At 40.1% G+C, this 20,219-nt stretch overlaps 1 protein-coding gene across 1 annotated transcript in view; it reads right to left on the reverse strand.

Annotated features, from left to right (window-relative positions):
- The window catches only part of LAMA3 (laminin subunit alpha 3), a 241,196-nt gene that overhangs the window by 14,259 nt on the left and 206,718 nt on the right, over window positions 1-20,219 (reverse strand). Inside the window, exons 61-69 of the mRNA XM_049770908.1 lie at window positions 18,750-18,894; window positions 16,310-16,429; window positions 15,201-15,334; window positions 11,640-11,757; window positions 11,129-11,269; window positions 8,110-8,249; window positions 6,989-7,120; window positions 5,815-5,968; window positions 1,723-1,874 (exon numbers count right to left, since the gene is read on the reverse strand). Coding sequence (XP_049626865.1) covers window positions 1,723-1,874; window positions 5,815-5,968; window positions 6,989-7,120; window positions 8,110-8,249; window positions 11,129-11,269; window positions 11,640-11,757; window positions 15,201-15,334; window positions 16,310-16,429; window positions 18,750-18,894 — 1,236 coding nt within the window. The remainder of the gene's footprint in view (window positions 1-1,722; window positions 1,875-5,814; window positions 5,969-6,988; window positions 7,121-8,109; window positions 8,250-11,128; window positions 11,270-11,639; window positions 11,758-15,200; window positions 15,335-16,309; window positions 16,430-18,749; window positions 18,895-20,219) is intronic.

Raw genomic sequence — 20,219 nt, forward strand, 5'->3', positions numbered from 1 at the left:
GTCTCCAAACCCCAACAAACAAAAAAGCCAACAGTGAGGGGAAGTGGGATTGTCCCACAGAAAGGGGGCAAGGAGGAGCTGATAACAGAAAAGGACACCACTGTTTTCAGCCTTTGACTCCCACCAGTGGTTTTGGCAAAAAGGGACCTTAAAGCTTTCCAGGGCCAGTAGAGATGATGGGCTGACTTGTGGAGTTTCCAGAAGCCAGTTCTTCTCCTACTTGGACTCTCCATAACCCTACTCAATGACCTATGGCCAGAATAGTGTGTGCCTCTACCACAGCCCCCTTCTGAGAAACTCTGCCAGGAGAATGACAGAATTGCTTTTCAGGAGAGAATGACAATGATGCAATGATTTGTGAAAATGGGTGACACAGACACAGCATGGCTATGTCTATGGAGAAAGAGAGCTTTAAGAAGCTGCAAACAGGAGAGCAGTTGGCCTGCATATATGAGGCACTGGGGTGGATTCCCAACATCATGTGTAGCTTGGGTGGGCCCTGAACACCGCTGGGAGTACTCCCCACCAAAAGAAGTTATGAGCAGAAGTTATAGTCACCATTGTTGCCAGTGCTCCATTAAGAGAACCTGCTTCAGGGATCAGAAGTTAGCACAGTGGGTAGGGCACCTGCCTGGCATGATTTTGTCCTGGGATCTATTCCTGGAACCCCTGGCCCCCTAACGACTGCTGAATGCAGTTCTGGAGTATTGTTGGGATGGCCAGGGTATCCCCAGCTCTGAAGGACCTGAGCAGCACAGTATCCTCAGTGCTGAACTGATGGCCCAGTTGACTGAGAACCAGTGATGGGGCCCCTGGACCACTTAAGCATCACTTGAAAGACTCCAAATAGAAAACAACCTACTTCCAGGGTATGAGCGACCTCTTAAGCCCAGTGGCATCATCTTATACCTGCCTATAAGTTGCAGATCCCAGTTCAAGACTGAGCACAGTGGCACCCCAGAGAATTCTGGAATGATTTCCTTTAAGCCAGGTTTTTTGGGCCCCCACCTAGAGAAAATGTGGGACCTTTGAATTCATAGCTCCTTAAAATCACTGAGAAGTGATACATCACTGACTTAGTTATCATTTCCCCAGCCCCGCCAAGAGATGCTACCTATTGGTTCACAAAATCTGAATGGATTCTGGGAGATGATCTTTGTAGTGCAGGCTACCTAAAATAATCTATCCAAGGGGCCAAAGTGATAGCACTGTGGTCAGAGCGACTGCCTTGCACTTGGTCAAGTACATCTGGTATCAGGCACTCAGGCACCTCATATGGTCCCCTGAAGCCTACCAGGAGTGATTCCTGTGTACACAGAGCCAGGAGTAAGCTCTGAGAACTGCTGGGTAAAGCCCCAAACCAAACATAAAATAAAGTGACCTAATTAGTGCAGTTTACTTAGAAGAATTATTTTTCCAAGTATAGGGCACAAAAGAAGAAAGGTGATTTATCATAGAAACAAAGAGCAGTTTTGGAGAGAAATATCAAACTAATTTTCAGAACTCTGTCCATTTTTAGCTGGAGCTAAGCTGACTGTTTTGGTAGGCTTGGGTAGAAAAATGCTGGAGGAGGTACTTGTACCCGACTCTGTGCAGACCTGCACCTCTCTTCACAAAGGCAGGAGAGCTACCTGTAGGAGGGAGCAAGCAGCATGCCCGGCTCACTACGTATTACAGGGCAGGTCTGGGAGCTGGCGAGGGACAAAAAAAACATGATCATACCTGGGGTTCTGCAGTTCAGGTGGCAGTGTGAATAGCATGTGGCTGGAGGGAGTGCTCCCAAACCTGAGGGCCCCAGAAGAGGAAGAGCAAGCCTGTGCCTCTTTCAATATTGCTGCACTCTTCAAGGTGGCTCCTGGTGAGTCCTGTAACAGCTGAAAGAGGGAAGAGAAGCACAAATCAGGATGGCTAATTGTCAGGTGAAGGGAGAAAGATGGCACTCTGGCTAAGTGCCTGGCCTGGGTTTATTTTCCCTCCTAGACAGGAATTCAATGAGATGGATTCATCCTTGGGGAGGATATCTGCTATTTCCCTTCTGAAATAGTGCCTCTCTCTTTCTCCAGAACCAGCCTGTGGTTAGTAGCACTCGGGTCTGCATGAAGTGATACAGAGGTCTAACCCACTCTAGGGGCACTCGATGGCCATGGGGAACTAGACAGAAAATAGCAGGAAAGAAAAATGTGAGACACAAAAACAGCCTGTTTCTTCAGCTATGAGTTGATCTCCTTGCAGAAGTCTGCCCTCAACTAGACTTTTGAATAAGAGTGTTCAAATACCAAGATACAACCACCATCATCAATCTGAAGCATGAAAAGGAAAATGGTGGGGTGGGGTGGGGAGATCTGAAATTCCCTAATTCTTGCCTCTTTTTCTCTCCTGAAGAACTCAGATTGGATTACCACACTCTGAAGGGGACACACACACACACACACACACACACACACACACACACACACACACACACACACACACCCCTCTGAGGAACTCTTCTAGATGGAAAGCAAGAGCGGTGATTGTGGTCTGGGCATTATGTAACATAGAGCAGGGTTTTGTGTTCTAGAATCAGTGCTGAGATGCCAGACCTCAAGCCCTGCTTACTCCAGAACTGTTCTGTAACTACATGACAGGACAGGTGTTTTGACAGTTCAAGCTGTTTGGCAGTAAATATTCTAGCTTTTGGAGGGAAAGACTTTCTAACAAATGTGAAGTTCAAGATTGGGCTTAATTTAGAACTATTTACTGAATCTGGAGCTCACCCTGAGAGTTAAAATATTCTGGGCTGGCACATGGATGAGTGCAACTGTATTTAGTGAGTTGCTTAAAATCACACCAAAAACTTAACTCTCCAGGGCTTCTTGACCATTGGCTCCTTCCTGTGGGGTCTCCCTCTTAAAAATTCTCCTGTGTGTATTAAGAATGGGAACAGCAAGATGAACAGATCTCATAAACTTTTCGTTTTTTTCCTTCAGCCCCTCCAATGTCCTTCTGCCCCAGTGCCCGTGGCCTTAGTCTTACTCATCACAAATACACCCGCCCTTGCCTCTCACATCGAGTCCACATCCAGCTGCACATCTGTCACCATCCTTCCCTTTATCGTGTGTCTGGGTGTTGAGTCCTGAGCTTATGTCTGCACCTCTGCAACTCCTGCTTGGTTGCCTCCTCTTCTCTATAACTTTACCAAACCAAAGCATCCCACAGGCTGTTGCCAAGTCAAGATCTTGGTTGTGGTGGCCACTCAACACACTAAGCAATGCAGGGCATTTCTGAGAGCCTCATGCATGCTAGGCATATGCTCAATATCTGAACCATGTTCCTGTGGGCCCTGTGTTCAGTAATGTTGAAAAACAGCTTAAAGTAGAGCTTTCAGGAACTTCAGGTTGACTGTAGAAACAGGTCAAACCCACCAGCTCACACAAGACCCATCACATGGGACTTCAGGGCATGATTTCACACATACCAATTCCAATCTCCTTTCTCTACTCCTTTTCCCCACTCCCTAACCTTTCCAAGCATTGGGAGGCCACATATGGCTCCAGAAAGAAGCATGTCTTTTCAGCCCTAGTCTCAGTTCTGATGTCACTAACTGACAATTTCTTCTTAGCAAGTGGTCTTTGACCTTACTGAGGCTCCATTTCCTGACCTGTGCTGCCTTTTATCATACTCTCAGAGGGTTATGATGAGAACTGAGAGGAGAATAAAGATATGTGCAGATCAAAGAGGAAGCACAGTCAGAGTCATGCATCTGCAAGGTCCAGTAGGCATCTATCTACTCAGGATGAGCTTCTGCTGGCAGAGCCAGCTGTGTCCCTCTCAGCCTCTGTTCCTCTCTGGCCCATCAGGCATCAGCTCTTCTAGAAAAAGGCAACAGCTCTCGAGCAGGCAACTCCTCCTGTGGTAGCCATGATCTCTCTGAGCCTAGTAGAGTGCATAATAAAAGCTAATAGTTGTTGCTTTCTTTCCAGATTTTGAGCACTTTCCTAAGAGCTAAGTGCTTACTCCTCCTTTTGCCTTCTCGCTACTATAATAAGCTCTCATTCAGATCTTGCTCCATTTACTTTTCTGAATATAGGCACATGGAGAGAAGTTAAATTATCATACAAGTCCTTGTCAAGTCCTCAAGTCAAAGGCAAACCCAACAAGCCTGACTTCTACTGTTTGTTTCTACATACCATAAATTTTATAACCTTTCCTACTATTAGGGTTTGGATGTGAATTTATTCATGAGATTCTTTCAAATTTGGGGAGCTGCACAGAAGAGGTCAACTATGAAATACAGGTATTCAGGGTGTCTCCCCATTAATAGCCCCAGTTCTACTCCATCTTACATGCCTCTTTTCAGCTTTTTCACATGTTACTCAATGAGTAACAACTCACTTCATTCATTTTCTCTGAATACCCATCCTTCTCCTTTCTCCCATGAACAGCACCAATAGTAATCCAATCATTGGAACCAGAGGCCACAGAACCACTTCCACTCTAGTCTTTCCTTTGTCACTCAATTCAATTATTACCTGAGTCTCATCCATTTTTGATTCTAAATAGCTTCAAACCCACTTCTTTCTATTTATCTCCACAATCACTGAGCTAATCTAGCCCTTTATATAACTTGCCTCTTTCCAGTGGGGAAAAAAACAAATATATGATGTCATTCCTAATGGGCTGTTCTAAGGATGATCTTTTCATAGACAAGCCTTTGGGATTTACAAAGTGGATTTCTTCTTTATAGCATAAAGCATCTCTTACTCTGTATGTCTTTTCAACTCCTCCAAATTATCATGCAGCAGGGAAGTATTGGCAGATGACTGGTATGTAAGGGAAGTATGTGTTGAACAGAAGCAAAATGCTCCAGTTTTCCATGCCCATTCCCTTCTACTTATTAAACATATCTTTGACTTTTTGGAACTACAAACACCTGTTCTGTAAAACATGAATCGTAATAATACTTATCTCACATTCTGTGCTTACTACACACTCAGTCAGAAAATCCATATAAAGAGCTTAGTCTGACACCAGAACATTGGAAGTACCCATTTTCCATGAATCACATTCACTGTGACTTCAGACAAGGGAGATCACTCTGCTGACTTGGTAGAGCAAGAATTAATCCAGCCTTAATCCTGAGTTTTATTCTCAGATTTTTTCAGTCTGAATCCTGAGTTCAATTTGTTATGACGCTTCCATTCCTAATAAGGAATTGCATCACCTGTCAGGACTTCTCAGTGTAGCATGAGAACCCAGTGCTCCTGAGACACACTAACTTAAGAGCAATCTGACTTAAATATGATTTAAATGGACAGAAGCAACTGAAAACTAGAGTTTAAAGCTCCAGGAGTTCCTTGTCTACTGCCAAGGGTAAGCCCCAAGGTGATCTGGGTATTTATATAGTCAGAAAATTTAGGACAAAAAAAAAAAGAAGAGTCAAGATGGAGAGGAAGTACCTTTCCCCCTCTGGGGTCAATCACTATACCAATGAGTGACACAGATGAAATTTAACAAGAAAACATCAGCTACAGATACGAGAAACCAAAGTCAAAGGTATTTTTTCTCTGAATGAAAAATAAGGACATGTTTTCCACAAGATATAGAATCAGAAGTTAGAAAGAGAATTGCTTTGACATTTTGACTCCAGCCCCAACTATTGCTGGCCCAATAACCCCTGTCACAGGGGCACAAACCACCCTATGATGCATGCACAAGCCTTCCTCCTTCCTCCTCTTGTACCTCAGTTTTAAATCCTATTAGGTGAGTTTTTCTCCAAGATGAACCCCACCCCCCAAGGAGGAGCAAAACCCATCATGTAGTTTTGACACTTACTTGATCAATATCAAATGTCTTCGCTTTGGTAAACTTTGTAGAACCTTTGAGCAGCATCAGGAAAGGTGGTTTGTTTAAATCACAGCCTCCCAGGGACACCTGTTTCTTGGTAGATTTGTTGACGAAATCTAAAACCATGGGACTCTGAGACAACCTGGGTGGAAAGCAGAAAAGAAGCCATTGCCAAACTGAGGCTCATATAGAAAGACACGGAGCTTCAGAGATGCCCATTCTGAATCCTGTTCTCTAGGAATGTTGTCATCATCTACCCAGCACTGCATCTTGCTAACTGCAAATTAGAAAGTGCTGTGGCTATTGTGGCATCTCCTAACGTACTGGCACCAATTGTGCCAGGAGAAATATATTAATTTCACACCCAGGACTGTACCTAAACTAGGATATCATGTTTTGTTTGGAACTGATGTTATAGGAAATACAGAAATAAAATATGCAGAGAGGAGAGACATGGGCACTGAGTTGATCCATGATGATAATGCAAGAGCCCTTAGAAGTGAATTTATGAACATTTATCTTTTTTACTCATTTGAGTACAAAAGTCTTACAAGGCTCCTTTAACACAAGACTATTGCTAGTCTGGATCATTATTCAGACAGGCTGAGACTTACGACCAGGGTAGGAACCTTGCATTGTATTATAAAGTGGTTTGCCAAAGACCCTAGAATGGGCCTAAAGAAAGAAAATTAAAACATCTGTATGGCAACCCCAGTCTTAAATTTCTCCCCAAAAGTCACTTTGGCTGGAGATCTCTGGTTTTCTGGTCATGAATCTCTCCATACATGCCTTTGGTCTTCTAAAATGGGCAGAGTCAATGAAATACCACAGCAAAGTCTTGATTATAATGAAGCAAGAGGCTAGCATGCACACTTTCAGGGCTGCTAGTCTGCACACTAGGTTTAGACCTCTTCTGTGGTTAGGTTTCTGAACTGTCCCACCAGGGAAGCCAGGCACAAGTATTCTGGGTGGTGGCAGTTTACAGAGTATCACCTGCCAGAGAGGGTGCTAGGAAATCGGTGGGTGAAGGTACACCCCCCCCCTACAGACACACACATACACACAGCTTGTGGGGACAAGTTAGACTTCATGAACCTGACTAATGCAATGCCTTTCCCATCAGGTTAGGCTGTCTACACTCCTTGCCCCAGAAAGGACTCACCTTTGGACAAAAACATTGCTGATGCATCCCTCAAAGTTACTCCCACCCAGACGTAAGGGCTGTTTGGAGTTGGAAAAGCCCTGCAGCCTTTGGTTGCTTTTCAGAACCTGGTCATCAATGAGAAGCCGGAGCCTGGAAGAGGAGGGAAAGGACATGGCTGTGAGAACCACTGGTCAGATAATCTTCCCCTGTGGCCAACCTACTCACTTCTCAGTCTCAGTGACTCTGACCTACAAAGCTTAGCAGACAGACTAGCTTTTAAAGTGCATTTCCTTTCTTTCAGGGGAAGGAATGGGGTGAGGTGGGTTTCCTGAGTCTCATTAATTCACCTCTTTTTCTTCCCCCACTTTCCTAAATTCTGAGAAATAGGTTCATTTTTCCTGCTTTTGAAATTTTTAAAAATAAAATTATAAGTTTTATTTTTGCTTAGTTTTTTTTTTTTTGGTTTTGGGGTTCTAACTGGCAGTGTTCTTGGGTTACCTCTGTGCTCAGGGATCACTCCTGGATATCCTCAAGGGATGATACGTAGTGCTAGGGATCAATCCAGGATTGATTGCATGCAACATAAGTGCATTCATACCTGTATTATTGCTCTGGACTCACTTAAGTCTTTGTGTGTGTGTGTGTGTGTGTGTGTGTGTGTGTGTGTGTGTGTGTACAGAGGAGCACATCTTGTGGTGCTCAAGACTTACTCCTGGATCTGTACTGAGGAATCCCTCATAGAAAAGTTTGGGGGACCATATTTGATGTCAAGGATCAAATTCAGGTCAACTGCATATATAATAAGTGTCCTGCCCACTCTACTATAGCTTCTTCCCTTGGAGTCTTTTGTGTGAAACTTCCTTCATTCAGAATTGGGGTGAGATTTGTCCACATTGCTATTCCTTCTCATTGATGTGTAGTGGTTACTGCATATACTTTTGCATACAGTTAAATTTAGTAATCTCTCCAAGTATACACAACATGATATTTTCATGAGAAAATTGAATGGGAAGCAGGGAGAAGGCCAAAATTTACTGGTAAACTAACATCAGCATAACACATAAACATTTTTCAATGAGACACGAGGAAAACTTCATTACATGAATTCAAGATTCTGGCAGAAGGACCAGTCTACTCACCCAGAGCCATCACTGATTACTGTCACATAATGCAGTAATCCATCCATGTAGGTCAGTGGAGATCTGAGGAGTGGATTGCTGCTATCTCTCGTATTCAGCTCAATATGACCATCTTCCAAAGTGACCTGCAAATTACCTGACTAAAATGGGCAAAGGAGACACTCATCAACACAAGAAATTTATGTCTATAGCTCATGTGTCAATATTGATTTTTTGATCAAAGTAAATTTGCATTCTTGTATTTTTCTTGCTATTTTGATCAAAATACTATATTGAATATTTTGGTTTTGTTTGGGGTCACACCCAGTAAGGGGTTACTCCCTGGATCTGTTCTCAAAAATTATACCCGAGAGAGCTGATAGGATCATATGAATGCAGAATATCAAACTCAAGTCAGCCACATGCGAGGCAAGCACCTTACACACTGTACTATTTCTCTAGCCCCATGTTTTTAAATATTTTGATTACATGCTTATGAACATCTATATCTGTAACAAGTTATTTCATGTCAAGGATTATTTGATGTCAAAGATCAATTTTGGATCAGCTGCATATATGGTAAGTGCCCTGCCCACTGTACTATAGTTTCTGCCCTTGTAGCCTTTTATGTGAAACTTCCTTCATTCAGAATTGTGGTGAGATTTGTCCACATTACTATAAAGATATCTTTAATATAGATATGAACTTGTCAGAAGCATTTTATGGACATAAATACATAAATAATTAAAATTTTCAGTAAATTATATAAAGCAGTTAAACAATGTTTATGACTGAAACCCTACTACAATCATGCTTGTAATCATAGTGCTTATATAAAGATTTTATAAAAAAAAAAGATAAATCACCCAAGAATTAAATAAAGAAAAGTTCATATCAAAAAATTAAATAAACAATGTTTATATTCTATTTTTAAAATTCTCCTAAGATTATTTTATCAGGATCAGTTCTTTTTTGAATAAATTTTTCAATGAAGATTTAATACATTGATTTTTTTAAAAAAAATTTATGGTTCCCGCAATATCTTTTCTTTAGTCATTAAAAGTTTTTCTTAATTTTTGTCATACTTTCTTTTTAAATTTCCAGTATCAAACTCTACAGATCCAAAATTTGCTAAGATTATTTTCTATTTTCTTTTCTTTTTCTTTTCTTTTTTTTTTTTTTTGTGGGGGTAGGCCACGCACATTGATGCTCAGGGGTTACTCCTGGCCATGCACTCAGAAATTGCTCCTGGCTTGGGGAACTACATGGAATGCCAGGAGATTGAACCTCAGAATGCCAGGAGATTGAACCTCAGTTTGTCCTAGGCTAGTGCAAGCAAGGCAGACACCTTATCACTTGCGCCACCACTCCAGCCCCTGCACATAATTTTTTTTTAAAGATGTGATTTCAGTGACTCCAGGAATTTTTCGGGGACCACATGTGTGCCGGTGATCAAACAAGAATTGGACATGTGAAGGGCAAACAACTTAACCCCTATGCTATCTCAAAGGCCCATTTTCTTAGTTAAAAATATGTGTTTTTACAGTTGTGTTTATTTATTTTTTGTACCTAGTTCATTTTTAGTGTGTTTTCTGTAGACAATTTTAATTGATTTTTAATTCCATTTGACATTATTGTCACCTAGACAGGATGATGCTCAGTGGTATGCATAACTTAGCTAATTCACAAAGGAGTCAAGGATAATGTTCCAATGCTTCAGAAATTCCCTATTGTCTTGGATTGATGACATCTTTTATGCAGCCAATTATTCTATCTGCTCTTGACCATTTGTACCAAATGTCTCTTTACACTTGGCAGAGGGAACAGTGTTGGGTGTCAAAAGAGTTAGGTCAACACAGCCTGCTTAGACATAAGAGCAACTCTCATAATTGAAATGTTAGCATGTGCTTCTTCAGACTTAATTTTTAAAGAAAAAAGCCTCAACAACCAATGGACAGATGTTGGTAGAGGCCTTTGGATTGGTCTTCTTATTGCCTTCTAATTAGATGTCTCTCAATTGGTTCCATTGGTTTTCTTGTTAAAACATGCCTTCTCATTTGGCTTTTCCCCCTCCTCTTGGGGGTGGGCTTTGGTTATCCTAATAAAGGCTACTCAGGCAGCCTGGAAGGCAGATGACATCTTGGCTCATGTTTCCACATGGTGGAGTGACTGGCTTGTGGATGAACTGCTTGCAGTGTTAAGTTTCTGGCATGCTACACCTTCCCAATTGTGTGTGGATTATTTCCTGCATTGAAATTGCTGCTGGACATGCATCTCTTATCCTACTCGGACAGGGGGCATGGAAATCCCTCTCCATTTCTGGGGATTGTGGAGCACACAATCCATCATTCAAAAGGAAATCACATCAAGAAAGGAGAGGTACTCTATTGCAGCACAAGTGCAGCGCCAATCTCTGCCCTTTTCAAAAAATGGGAGATGCTTGTGATGTAGATAACCCTAAATAAATAGACCCAAGGCTGAGAGTGTGATACTTCTAAGTATTATTTGACTTACATGCTTACATGACTATACTAACCAAATGCTCTCAGTGTATAGTGTCTATACCTTCTTACTTAAGGGAATTTATGTATCTCTATTGTATAAGAACAAATAGAAGATGAATTTACTTTCTCCCCACCCAAGATGTAAATATAGTCAAACTAGCTACTTCTCCTATAAGTACACACACATTTAATTCTATAAACTATAAAACACTCTAAATCTAATTTTTGTTTAGAAATTATCCTAGGAGGGTAAAAATTTTCGACCATTGGAATAACATACTGTACTATTTACTATATGATGGTTAATCCTCAACTAGTTGACTATTGAAATGTTTCTATTGTTGTTGTCAGAAATTTCTTCTGATGGGCCCAGGGGACCATATGGGGGTACTGGGGATCAAACTCAGATTAGCCCTATGTACAAGGCAAATAGCCCTATTCTAGCTCCCATACTCTTTTTATTTTTTTTTTTTGACATCAAATTCTGAATCCCAGTTTAAATAGCAATAAACATTCATGAAATGGTTTATACATACCCCTGTCCTATGATTTAACAAAATGCCACTGGGTTGAAAAGTCTGAAATCCAAAAGATGCCTGATAAAAGTCGGGCAATGGGGTGTCTAGATTGGCGAAACTCAGTTGTCCTTCCCTGGCGAATGAGGCAGATCGCACAAGCTGCAATGCAAACATGAAATAACTGAATGGCACTGCAATATCTCATGAATGTTAATGTGGTCTCTTACCCTATGCCCATTAACCTCAATAGATTCATGGGATTTATGCAATCTCAGGAAAAAACAAATTTTCTGTTCTGCATAATAATTTATCAATTATTCGTAAGGTTTTATGTGTATAGTTGCTATTTCTGCTTCCCAACACATTTCATAAGCGAAGAGGTCTTGAATCTTTCAAGTAAATGGTGAGTGTATATTAGATAGTTCACTAAAACAATTTGTACAGCATAAAAAACACTGTGGTAATAAATGAGTACCCAAGATGGGATAGTTGGGAAGACTTCTTCACAAGGCTTTGAATCATTAGTTACCTGCCAGTCTTCTGAGCATTTTTTGGTTACTCCCACAGTATCATTCAACCTCACAACGCCAGTTGTTTTCTTCAGATTTTTCATGCAGCCTCGGAATGCAGGTGTTGAGATGTTAAATCTGAATAGGGATTCAGAAGCAGAGAAGAGATGTTTTACATTAGGCATGCCTGTAAATTGGGGCAGGAACAGTGTTCTCTATCACTTCTCACCCAGAAACACGTGAGGATTTTATGATTCTATGATCTCATGGGCTTTCAATTATGCTATTTTTTTAGATGCTGAGAAAATGTAGATTTTCTACATTCTACATTCTCTACTTTAAAAATGACCCGTACAATAATGACAGACAAATGACTGATATTGTAACAAATGCACAATATCTGGTGTCAAGGTGAATAGGAGGTATATTAACAAGTTATTTACTATGCATATTGTATGTTTCAATAGCTGAAATAAATAATTTTATATCAGGAATGCTCTGGAACAATTTTTGCTCTTTGTCCATTTTTTGTTTATCCTACTTTGCCCCCATCTGTTGGTATTCAGGGTTCTACTCTCATTGGGTGTTGTGCAGTGTTGTTAGAGAAGTGGCATGCAGTGCCAATGATTGAGTTCAGCCCTTTCCCCATGCTAGGCATGTGCTCTAACTCTTGAGTAATCTAGTCCTTTTGTTTACTTTTAGGTTAAGCACTATAAACTCAGAAGAAATATATATATATAACTTTTTGGTTCTAGACAATGATAAAAACATGTGTGGTGTCCTATTTAGTCAGTGACCAGATGGAAAGATTCAAAATACTATTCCGACCCAGATGCTGTCTGCCATCTTTTAACTGTGCAACCTGGACAAGGAGGAGTGGTGATAAATTGCCACATGGAAGCAGGATGCTGCCTGAACCTAAGCTGCCTGGTAACCCTGATGCTTTGGATATGTTTCTGATAGGCAAAGTGTGGCTCTAGAGGAGTCTCAACATTTTTCCAATGGAACCCTTCTAGCCTTGTTTCCTTTCCAAACCCTGTGTCCTACCAGAAGACTATCTTATGTTTCTTCTCCCACACTCCCAATTGCACAATTTCCATCTGCTATTTCCTTGGAATAGACTTTTCTAAGTGGAAAGGTGTCTGTATTCATTTTTTAAATATTTTGGGGGGCCACACCCAGTGATGCTCAGGGGTTACTCCTGACTATGCACTCAGAAATCGCTTCTGGTTTGTGGGACCATATAGGATTCTGGGAGATCGAACCGAGGTCCTTCCTAGGCAAGCGCCAGTAAGGCAGAAGTCTTACCACTCTACGCCACCGCTCGGGCCCCATCTGTATTCATTTTTGTTAAATTCATTAAAAATACTTCAGCTATAGTTACTATGCATATGATTAAATTTCATTAAATGAATAAATAAACCCTCACTGGCATTACAGCACAAGCTTGGCTAGTTATAAAGGCCATGTTACAAAGAAGATTGAAGGAAGAAGAAAGTGGCAGATAAGAAGTGTTGATGGCCAAGAGCATCTACTTTGGGCAAAATCCTATTTTGTTTTTACAATAAACCAGGTGCCTGTAGTTATTGAGCTCTTATTGATGCTCTTATGGAGCCAGGTGCTCTGCTCACTCCTTTACTTACTCCAAACTAGTCTAAAGCCTTATAACCTCTTTCCAAGGGAGGTAGTTATTTTGCCCACAGTAGAGATGCAACAAGGAGTCTGAAGAGGGTAGGTGACCTGTCCAAGATCATGCTATTAGGAAGTGTTTGCTCCAGATCTATGGTCAATGTGTTACAGAAGCTTGAAGGACTTGAGACTCCTGCTATGCAGTTTTACACAGAAATGAATATGACTCTTTCTGTTTCAGCACACATGCCAGTATGGAAGAGTCCATTTTCCTGGTGCCTCCTGAGACATCAGATTCTGTCCCTGGGCCCCAGATCCCAGAGTGTCCCCTCTCCTTTTGTTGGGTTAATGATCCTACCCTAATCAATTATTGTACTCCACCCTAGGGTGTGGCCTAGTGATAGTATATTGGATTATTTCTTAGTTGGTATTCTTCTCCCACCCTAGGGTGGACCTGATTCTTGTCAATTAAAGCAGAGGTCTGAGGAGAAGGCTGGGGCTCATTCTTTGGACTTCTTCCACTGAGCTGCACTCCATCTTAGGAGCAGAAAGCTTTTGTGGTTTGAATTCCTTGCTTGAGCACTGGATTTCCTGAACCCATTTTTGTACCTTTTCACTGTGTGAAATATTTCCTGCAGATCTCTACAACTGGAACTGTTCCCCCTGTCTTAGTTGGACAGGGGAATAGGAACTGCCTTTCCTGTCTGAGAGCTTGGTGGGAATCAAACCTCAACCAATTTCCTAGAGAATGTGACACTTCCCCTTTCATGCTCCCTGTTCACCCTTCATGCTGTTCTTGCTTCCTAGAGTCTAGAAGAGGTAAGCATCTCTTCCCTACTCATCACTGCTACAAACTCCTATCGTACCACTTGATATCATAAGACACTTTGAATTCTTGCAGGCTGCTCTGAGTAGGTATCAGGGCACACAATCAAGTTCCCCTCCCCCAGTCTGTTCAATGGAATAAATAAACACTACTGAAAATACTTGACTAGCTAAATTGCTAGTACACAACATGGTCACATTGCTATTCAATATTTATTATATTAAACACTAATATAATATCATTGGCTCCCAATTTCTTTACTAAAATTAAAAGCATAGGGGCTGGAGCAATAGCATGGAAAATAGAGAATTTGCCTTGAATGCAGTCAACCTAGGTTTAATCCCTGGCATCCAATATGGCACCTTGAGCCTGCCAGGAGTGATTTCTAAGTGCAGAGCCAGGATTACCCCTGAGCACCATCTGGTATAGCCCCAAACAAAAACAAATAAACAACAACAACAAAATTGTACTGACATGATCTGCAAGGTCTTTTCCAGTTCAAAGAACCTTGAAATAAAGATATTCGACTCTCAACATTTTGTATTGAGATTTTTGGCTTGCGTCACTGTCTCATGGCCAACTTTAAAACAAAGGGTAATTCCTTTGTATTAAGGTGGCATAATGCCCACATATATAAAGGTTTCAGGACAAAGAATACCTTCACAGTGAACTGAGAATTACACCTAGCACGTCTTTCAATTGCTTTACAAGTGAGCAAAGGACTTAACTAACCTGAGCTCACATATAGAAGCATTCTATAATCAAATGGCTTGGGAGTGCTTTGAGCTTCTCATGAGGCGGCGCTAAACCCCACGGGAGTCTTCTTCGCCCATATCATCTGACTTCTAAAAGCCTTTTTGGAAGATACAAATCTACCAAATGTAAAAGTTGTCTTTACAGACATTCCCAAAGAGGCAATTTTTATTTTACATGCAGATTAAGCTGCACTTCCTTTCAAATGGACTTCATTCATTCATATATTTGTTAATCCAAGAAATAGCTAGACCTTCATTCCAGGGATGATGGCCTAGAGACCAGGTAGACTAATTAGTTGTGTCATAGAATCTAACCTGTTAGATTGACCCCGTCAATCTGCCTTTTTTATTTAGAAACCACATGCTCTTACCTTTCCCTGATTGCAATTGGAATTCCTCCCAGATAGTATGTGTTGAAATCAAATATTTCTGCTTCAATTTTAATGTTTTTGGTATTCATATTTATCCACATAAGTTTCTGGACTTTTCCAATTTTGATGAGAATCTGAAATAATTGAAAGAGGGGTCAACATGTAATGTGAAATAAAAGAATCCTGCTTGCAGTCATTCTGGGCTCTTATATATTTGTCTTCCATCAAATTAACTTATATACATGGTAGGAAGACTAAACAGTAGTAATATTGGGTTAGTACACAGAGTTGGAGAGATAGTTTAATGTGTTGGAGTAAATACTTTGCATGTAGGTAACCCACATTTGTTCCCAGTATTATATTATTGCCAGGATATTACCTGAGCATTGCCAGGAGCAACCCCCAAGTAATGAGTCAGAAGTATTCTTTGAGCACCCAAACAAAAACAAGGTATAACCCTCAAACAAACAAAAAAAAAACCCAGAAAATATTTGGTATTTGTTAAAGTATTTGGTAGAAATTCTTTTAATTAAAGTTAATTATTATATGTCATATATGTTATGTACTTAATGCCCAAAATTTCCAATTAATTAACTGACTAATCTAGGGAGCTGTATCATATCCAGCTGTTCTCATGGCTTACTCTTGGTAGGGCTCAGGGACTATATGTGGTGTTGAGATCAAACCCAGTTTTACTATATGCAAGACTGTAAGATGCAAGACAAGCATATTACCTGCTGTACTATGTTTGCAGTTTCTTTTAATTTATTCATATACTACAGGAGCACAGTTTTACAAGATTTTAAAAGTTTATATCTCTTATATGCTTTAGGGGAACAATTTACCACACCAATCACCAAAGTGTCACTAGTTCTCCACCACTATTCTGCTGAACCCTTTCAAACACTTCCTCCCAACCTCTGACCAATTGTATGGTCAGAATTGAAGGGTTGTTTTTATTGAACACCAAGTGCTCAAAGTGTAAAAAGCATGGGTTTCTCAATGAGCAACTACTATTAATATCATAATAGAGAAGTTTTTGGGGCCTAGACTTCACTTGAAAAAGACTAAAGACATTTAACAGTCAAAACCATATTGTAAGGACATACCGAATGATCTTTCCCATTATTTATGATGTCATTGAATTTGCTTTTCTTGGGCAGCTCTGAATTCAGTTTGTACCACACCACGAGAACACCATCTTCTATATTTAGAGAGATGAAGTGATCCTAGAGCACAGAAACAAAAGGGGTTAATGAAAGGCTCCACTGAAGCAAGGCTGGTGACTGGAACTCAGGTTACTCACAACTCACACATTGTCTTCAGTCTCGGCTACTACTTTATTTAAAAGGGTCTACATTGCTATAATATTCAATTTTGGGGATGGGTAATATTGCAAGATATGTCATACTAAATATCATGTACAGTACCTGGCAAAAAGGAAGGTGAAATAAATTATTTTAAAATGATCTGTAACAAGCATTTGAAAATAGTGCTGCTACCTTTGAGAGAAAGGCCTGGCTGTACTTAAACTAACATTTACTATCATTTGCTTCTTGGCACGGTCCTAGATCTCAGGCTCATCTGATGGTTCCTCCTGCTTGACCTGGCATTTAAGTCTAGAGACTTCCTTGGGAATCCTTTATAAAACCCTCCCCCAACCATCTTTCTCTCTCATGATCACAGTCAAACTAGTAGCACCAATTTAGGTGTGCCTAAATGCATAAAATCCACTCCCAGCTGAAGTGATTTTAGGAAAAAATAGGTGCAAACTCATCTCTCTTCTCATTCTCAGCATAAAGTTCTAACTCCCTAGCAGGTATTGTGAGTCTTGGTGCTTCCTTAATTTCCAATTTTGAGGTCTATGTCCCAGCTACATGCCATAGCTCTGACTTTTCTTGGTCTTCTTCATCTTCATGAACCCCCACTCTAGATCATGTCTCATCTGTTTTTTCATTTTCAAATTCTGCCTTCTGTGTGCCTTGTCTCAGATGAAGCTTTTAGTTTACTCAAAACAAAGTCTTCTCCATTACTCATCTGTGTTGCACCTCAAAATTTCCCCTACAGTGGAAATTTTATTGCTTTAGATTAGAGGAACAATTTACCACATCAATCATCATTATCATGAGTTTATTTAATGAGCATGACTTTTTTTTTTCTTTTTTTGGTTTTTGGCGCTCAGGAGTTACTTCTGGCTCTGCACTAAGAAATCGCTCCTGGCAGGTTTGGGAAACCATATAGGATGTTGGGATTCGAACCACTGTCCTTCCTGGATCAGCAGCTTGCAAGGCAAAGGCCCTACAGCTGTGCTACTTCTCTGGCCCCTAATGAGCATGACTTTTAATACTTGTCTTTTCCTCAAGAATATAACATCTTTGAGGGCTGGAGTCACATAACATCTCCCAGGTGAAAAGTTGTGGTTTTTAACCATTTTATGTTTGTGGACTGGCACTGGTATGGCCACCAGTCATTGAAAATCACTGTTAAAAGGCAATACATTAGTCATCTATTCTCTTTTGGAAAAATAGGTCCAAAGCCTTACCCTTAGGAAGGGCATCACATTCAAAAACAAGAGAACAGCTTCACTGTACAATAGTAAGAGCCATATGACTTATCAGGTCACTGGATCATTTATCTTTTTCTGATTATTTGGGGCATTACATATGCTTTATTCTAACTTGAGTAGTATTTCTGATTCTTAGTCTCTAAGAACTTCAAATTGAGGTCCAATAAAACAGGTTCCTTTCCCTGAAGAAGTCACATGTGCTATATTCTTCAGGCATGCTGGGACCTTCCCAAACCATTTGAACTAAGTATTGGGAGCAGAACTGCGTCAGGTTGGTGTTTCCACCTTACAGGTAGAAATGTCTATAAAATCCCACACTCAATATCAATCCCACATTCTGAGAACAGAAATAAATGGACTGATCTACCTTTCTTCTGAAATATTACCTATGAGAAACCACAGAAACCCCTGTTCTTATACAGTCTCCACAGATCCTTCTACCAGAGGTGGCACTAATGATCTCTTATAGAGTGTCACTTTGGACATTTCTAAATGAGTGTACATAGATTGATTTCTGGAAGTCTCTGCTACTTGAAAACAGGTTTGTGTGTCTTGGGAAAACAAATGTAAATCAGATTGATAAAGATTCAATCCCCACATGATCTAGACAGAATCAGGCCAAGAAGAAAGGAGTGAATCAGTCCAGCTCTCAGAAATTCTAGGAGTCTGCATGGGTTTTGGGTAGAACAAATTTCAGACAATAAATAGGTTTTTTTAAAAACAAAATACAATAATGAGAACAAAGAGTAAGTGTGGGAGAGGGGGAGATTTCGTTCACATTTTGGTGTCATGTTCGTCAATATCTGGCTACTTGCTTCATGAAAACAATTATTTATTCCCACAGGCAAAGAAAATAGAATTGAACAAAAGGAAGTAACATTTGTACGTAGTTTTTCATTCCTAGTTAGTTCTTAAATATCATAAATCTCTTAAATATCTGTATCATTCAACTGAGTAGACACTGGATGCTTCTTAGAAATTACCTGGTTCTCTGCAAAGAACAGCAAACCTCTGTCCACGGTGGTTTGAATTGTCTGTCCAAAGGTTGGGAAAGAGGAATTTGGTTGCGTTGGAACTCGAGCATAACCTGTACCTTCAAAGTAATTTTTGTCCGACTCTTCCTTTCTCCTGTTATAATCAATCACTGTAAGTTAGAACATTTCAGCAAGGAACTGTCACATGAATTACAACTAATATGAGATTCTATGTGCAATCAGAATAAAACATATGTAATACATGCAAGACATTTGTCATGATTTTTCTAAAGAAGAGGAAACATATTAAAACAGCTAGTATTTTGCTTGGATTTACTCCTACACTCTATGGTAATCAAACTCAAACTCTAAAAAGATGATAGTCAAGTGTCTGGATATGTGGCTCAGTGGTAGAACTTATGGTTGAGCACATGGTTTATATGTGTGAGGTCTTGGGTTTGATCCTTGACAATTCAAAAAAAAAAGATAACAACAATATTTAAGGCCCTTTTTTGGAAATTTCTATTTAGGAAACCAATATTTGAAAGCTGCAGATCTCAAATGATATAAAATTATTAATTTATTAGCTGGGAAGTTGTACGTAGGTTAAAGTGCCTGCCTTGCATTTTCCTGACCCTGGTTCAATTTTCTGAATCACATTGTCTCCTGGATATTTCTGGGTACAGCCCAGATGATCTCTGAGGACCTGTGAGTATGAAGCTACTGGTTGTCCCTGAGCAGCACTGTGGTAATCTGGTTAAGCTACAGCCCACAAGGCCTGTGTAGTTCCACATTCTTGGAGCCTTGCATCAAATTGCTCTCTTGCTGGCCCAGAATCACCAGGAGTGTTCCCTGGTCAGGAGGTTCCCTGTCATAAGACATTTTTAATTTGAAGCAAAATTTGGTAATCTGACCAATGTTAGAATATTTCAAGGCTTTTTTTTTTAACTATAGGAGAAAGACCAAGAGATAAAAGCAATAGGCTTTATTTGGAGTGAGGAATGTTTATTCCCCACACCCGTGATGCTTGGGATTACTCCTGGCTCTGCACTCAGGAATTACTACTAGCAGTACTCAGGGGATGCCAGGGATCTAATCTGGTTGGCCTTGTGTAATGCAAACCCTCTACCTGCTGTACTATTGCTTTGGCTCCATCAGGAGTTTCAATGCATTAGTTTGAAGGAAACTCATATATACAAATTTATTAGAAAGTCAGGTTCTTCTGACTATTCAACCTCTGCTATTTTTGGTTAACATGCACTTATAGTTAACATGCAATTGGGGGCCTAAATAAATTATCATTTAATACTGCATAAATAATTTTGTAGTAGAAAAAAATCCCAAAAATAAGAATTATTTTAAACTAATCATTTATTTTTGAAAACCAGATGCTTTATGCAAATGAGGAAAAGAGAACTACAATTATATTTTAAAGGTGGACTAACAGAATTGTAACCAAGCTTAATTTATAAACTTTTG

This window comes from Suncus etruscus, chromosome 3 (genome assembly GCF_024139225.1).
Source record: "Suncus etruscus isolate mSunEtr1 chromosome 3, mSunEtr1.pri.cur, whole genome shotgun sequence".
NCBI classification, from domain to species: domain Eukaryota; kingdom Metazoa; phylum Chordata; class Mammalia; order Eulipotyphla; family Soricidae; genus Suncus; species Suncus etruscus.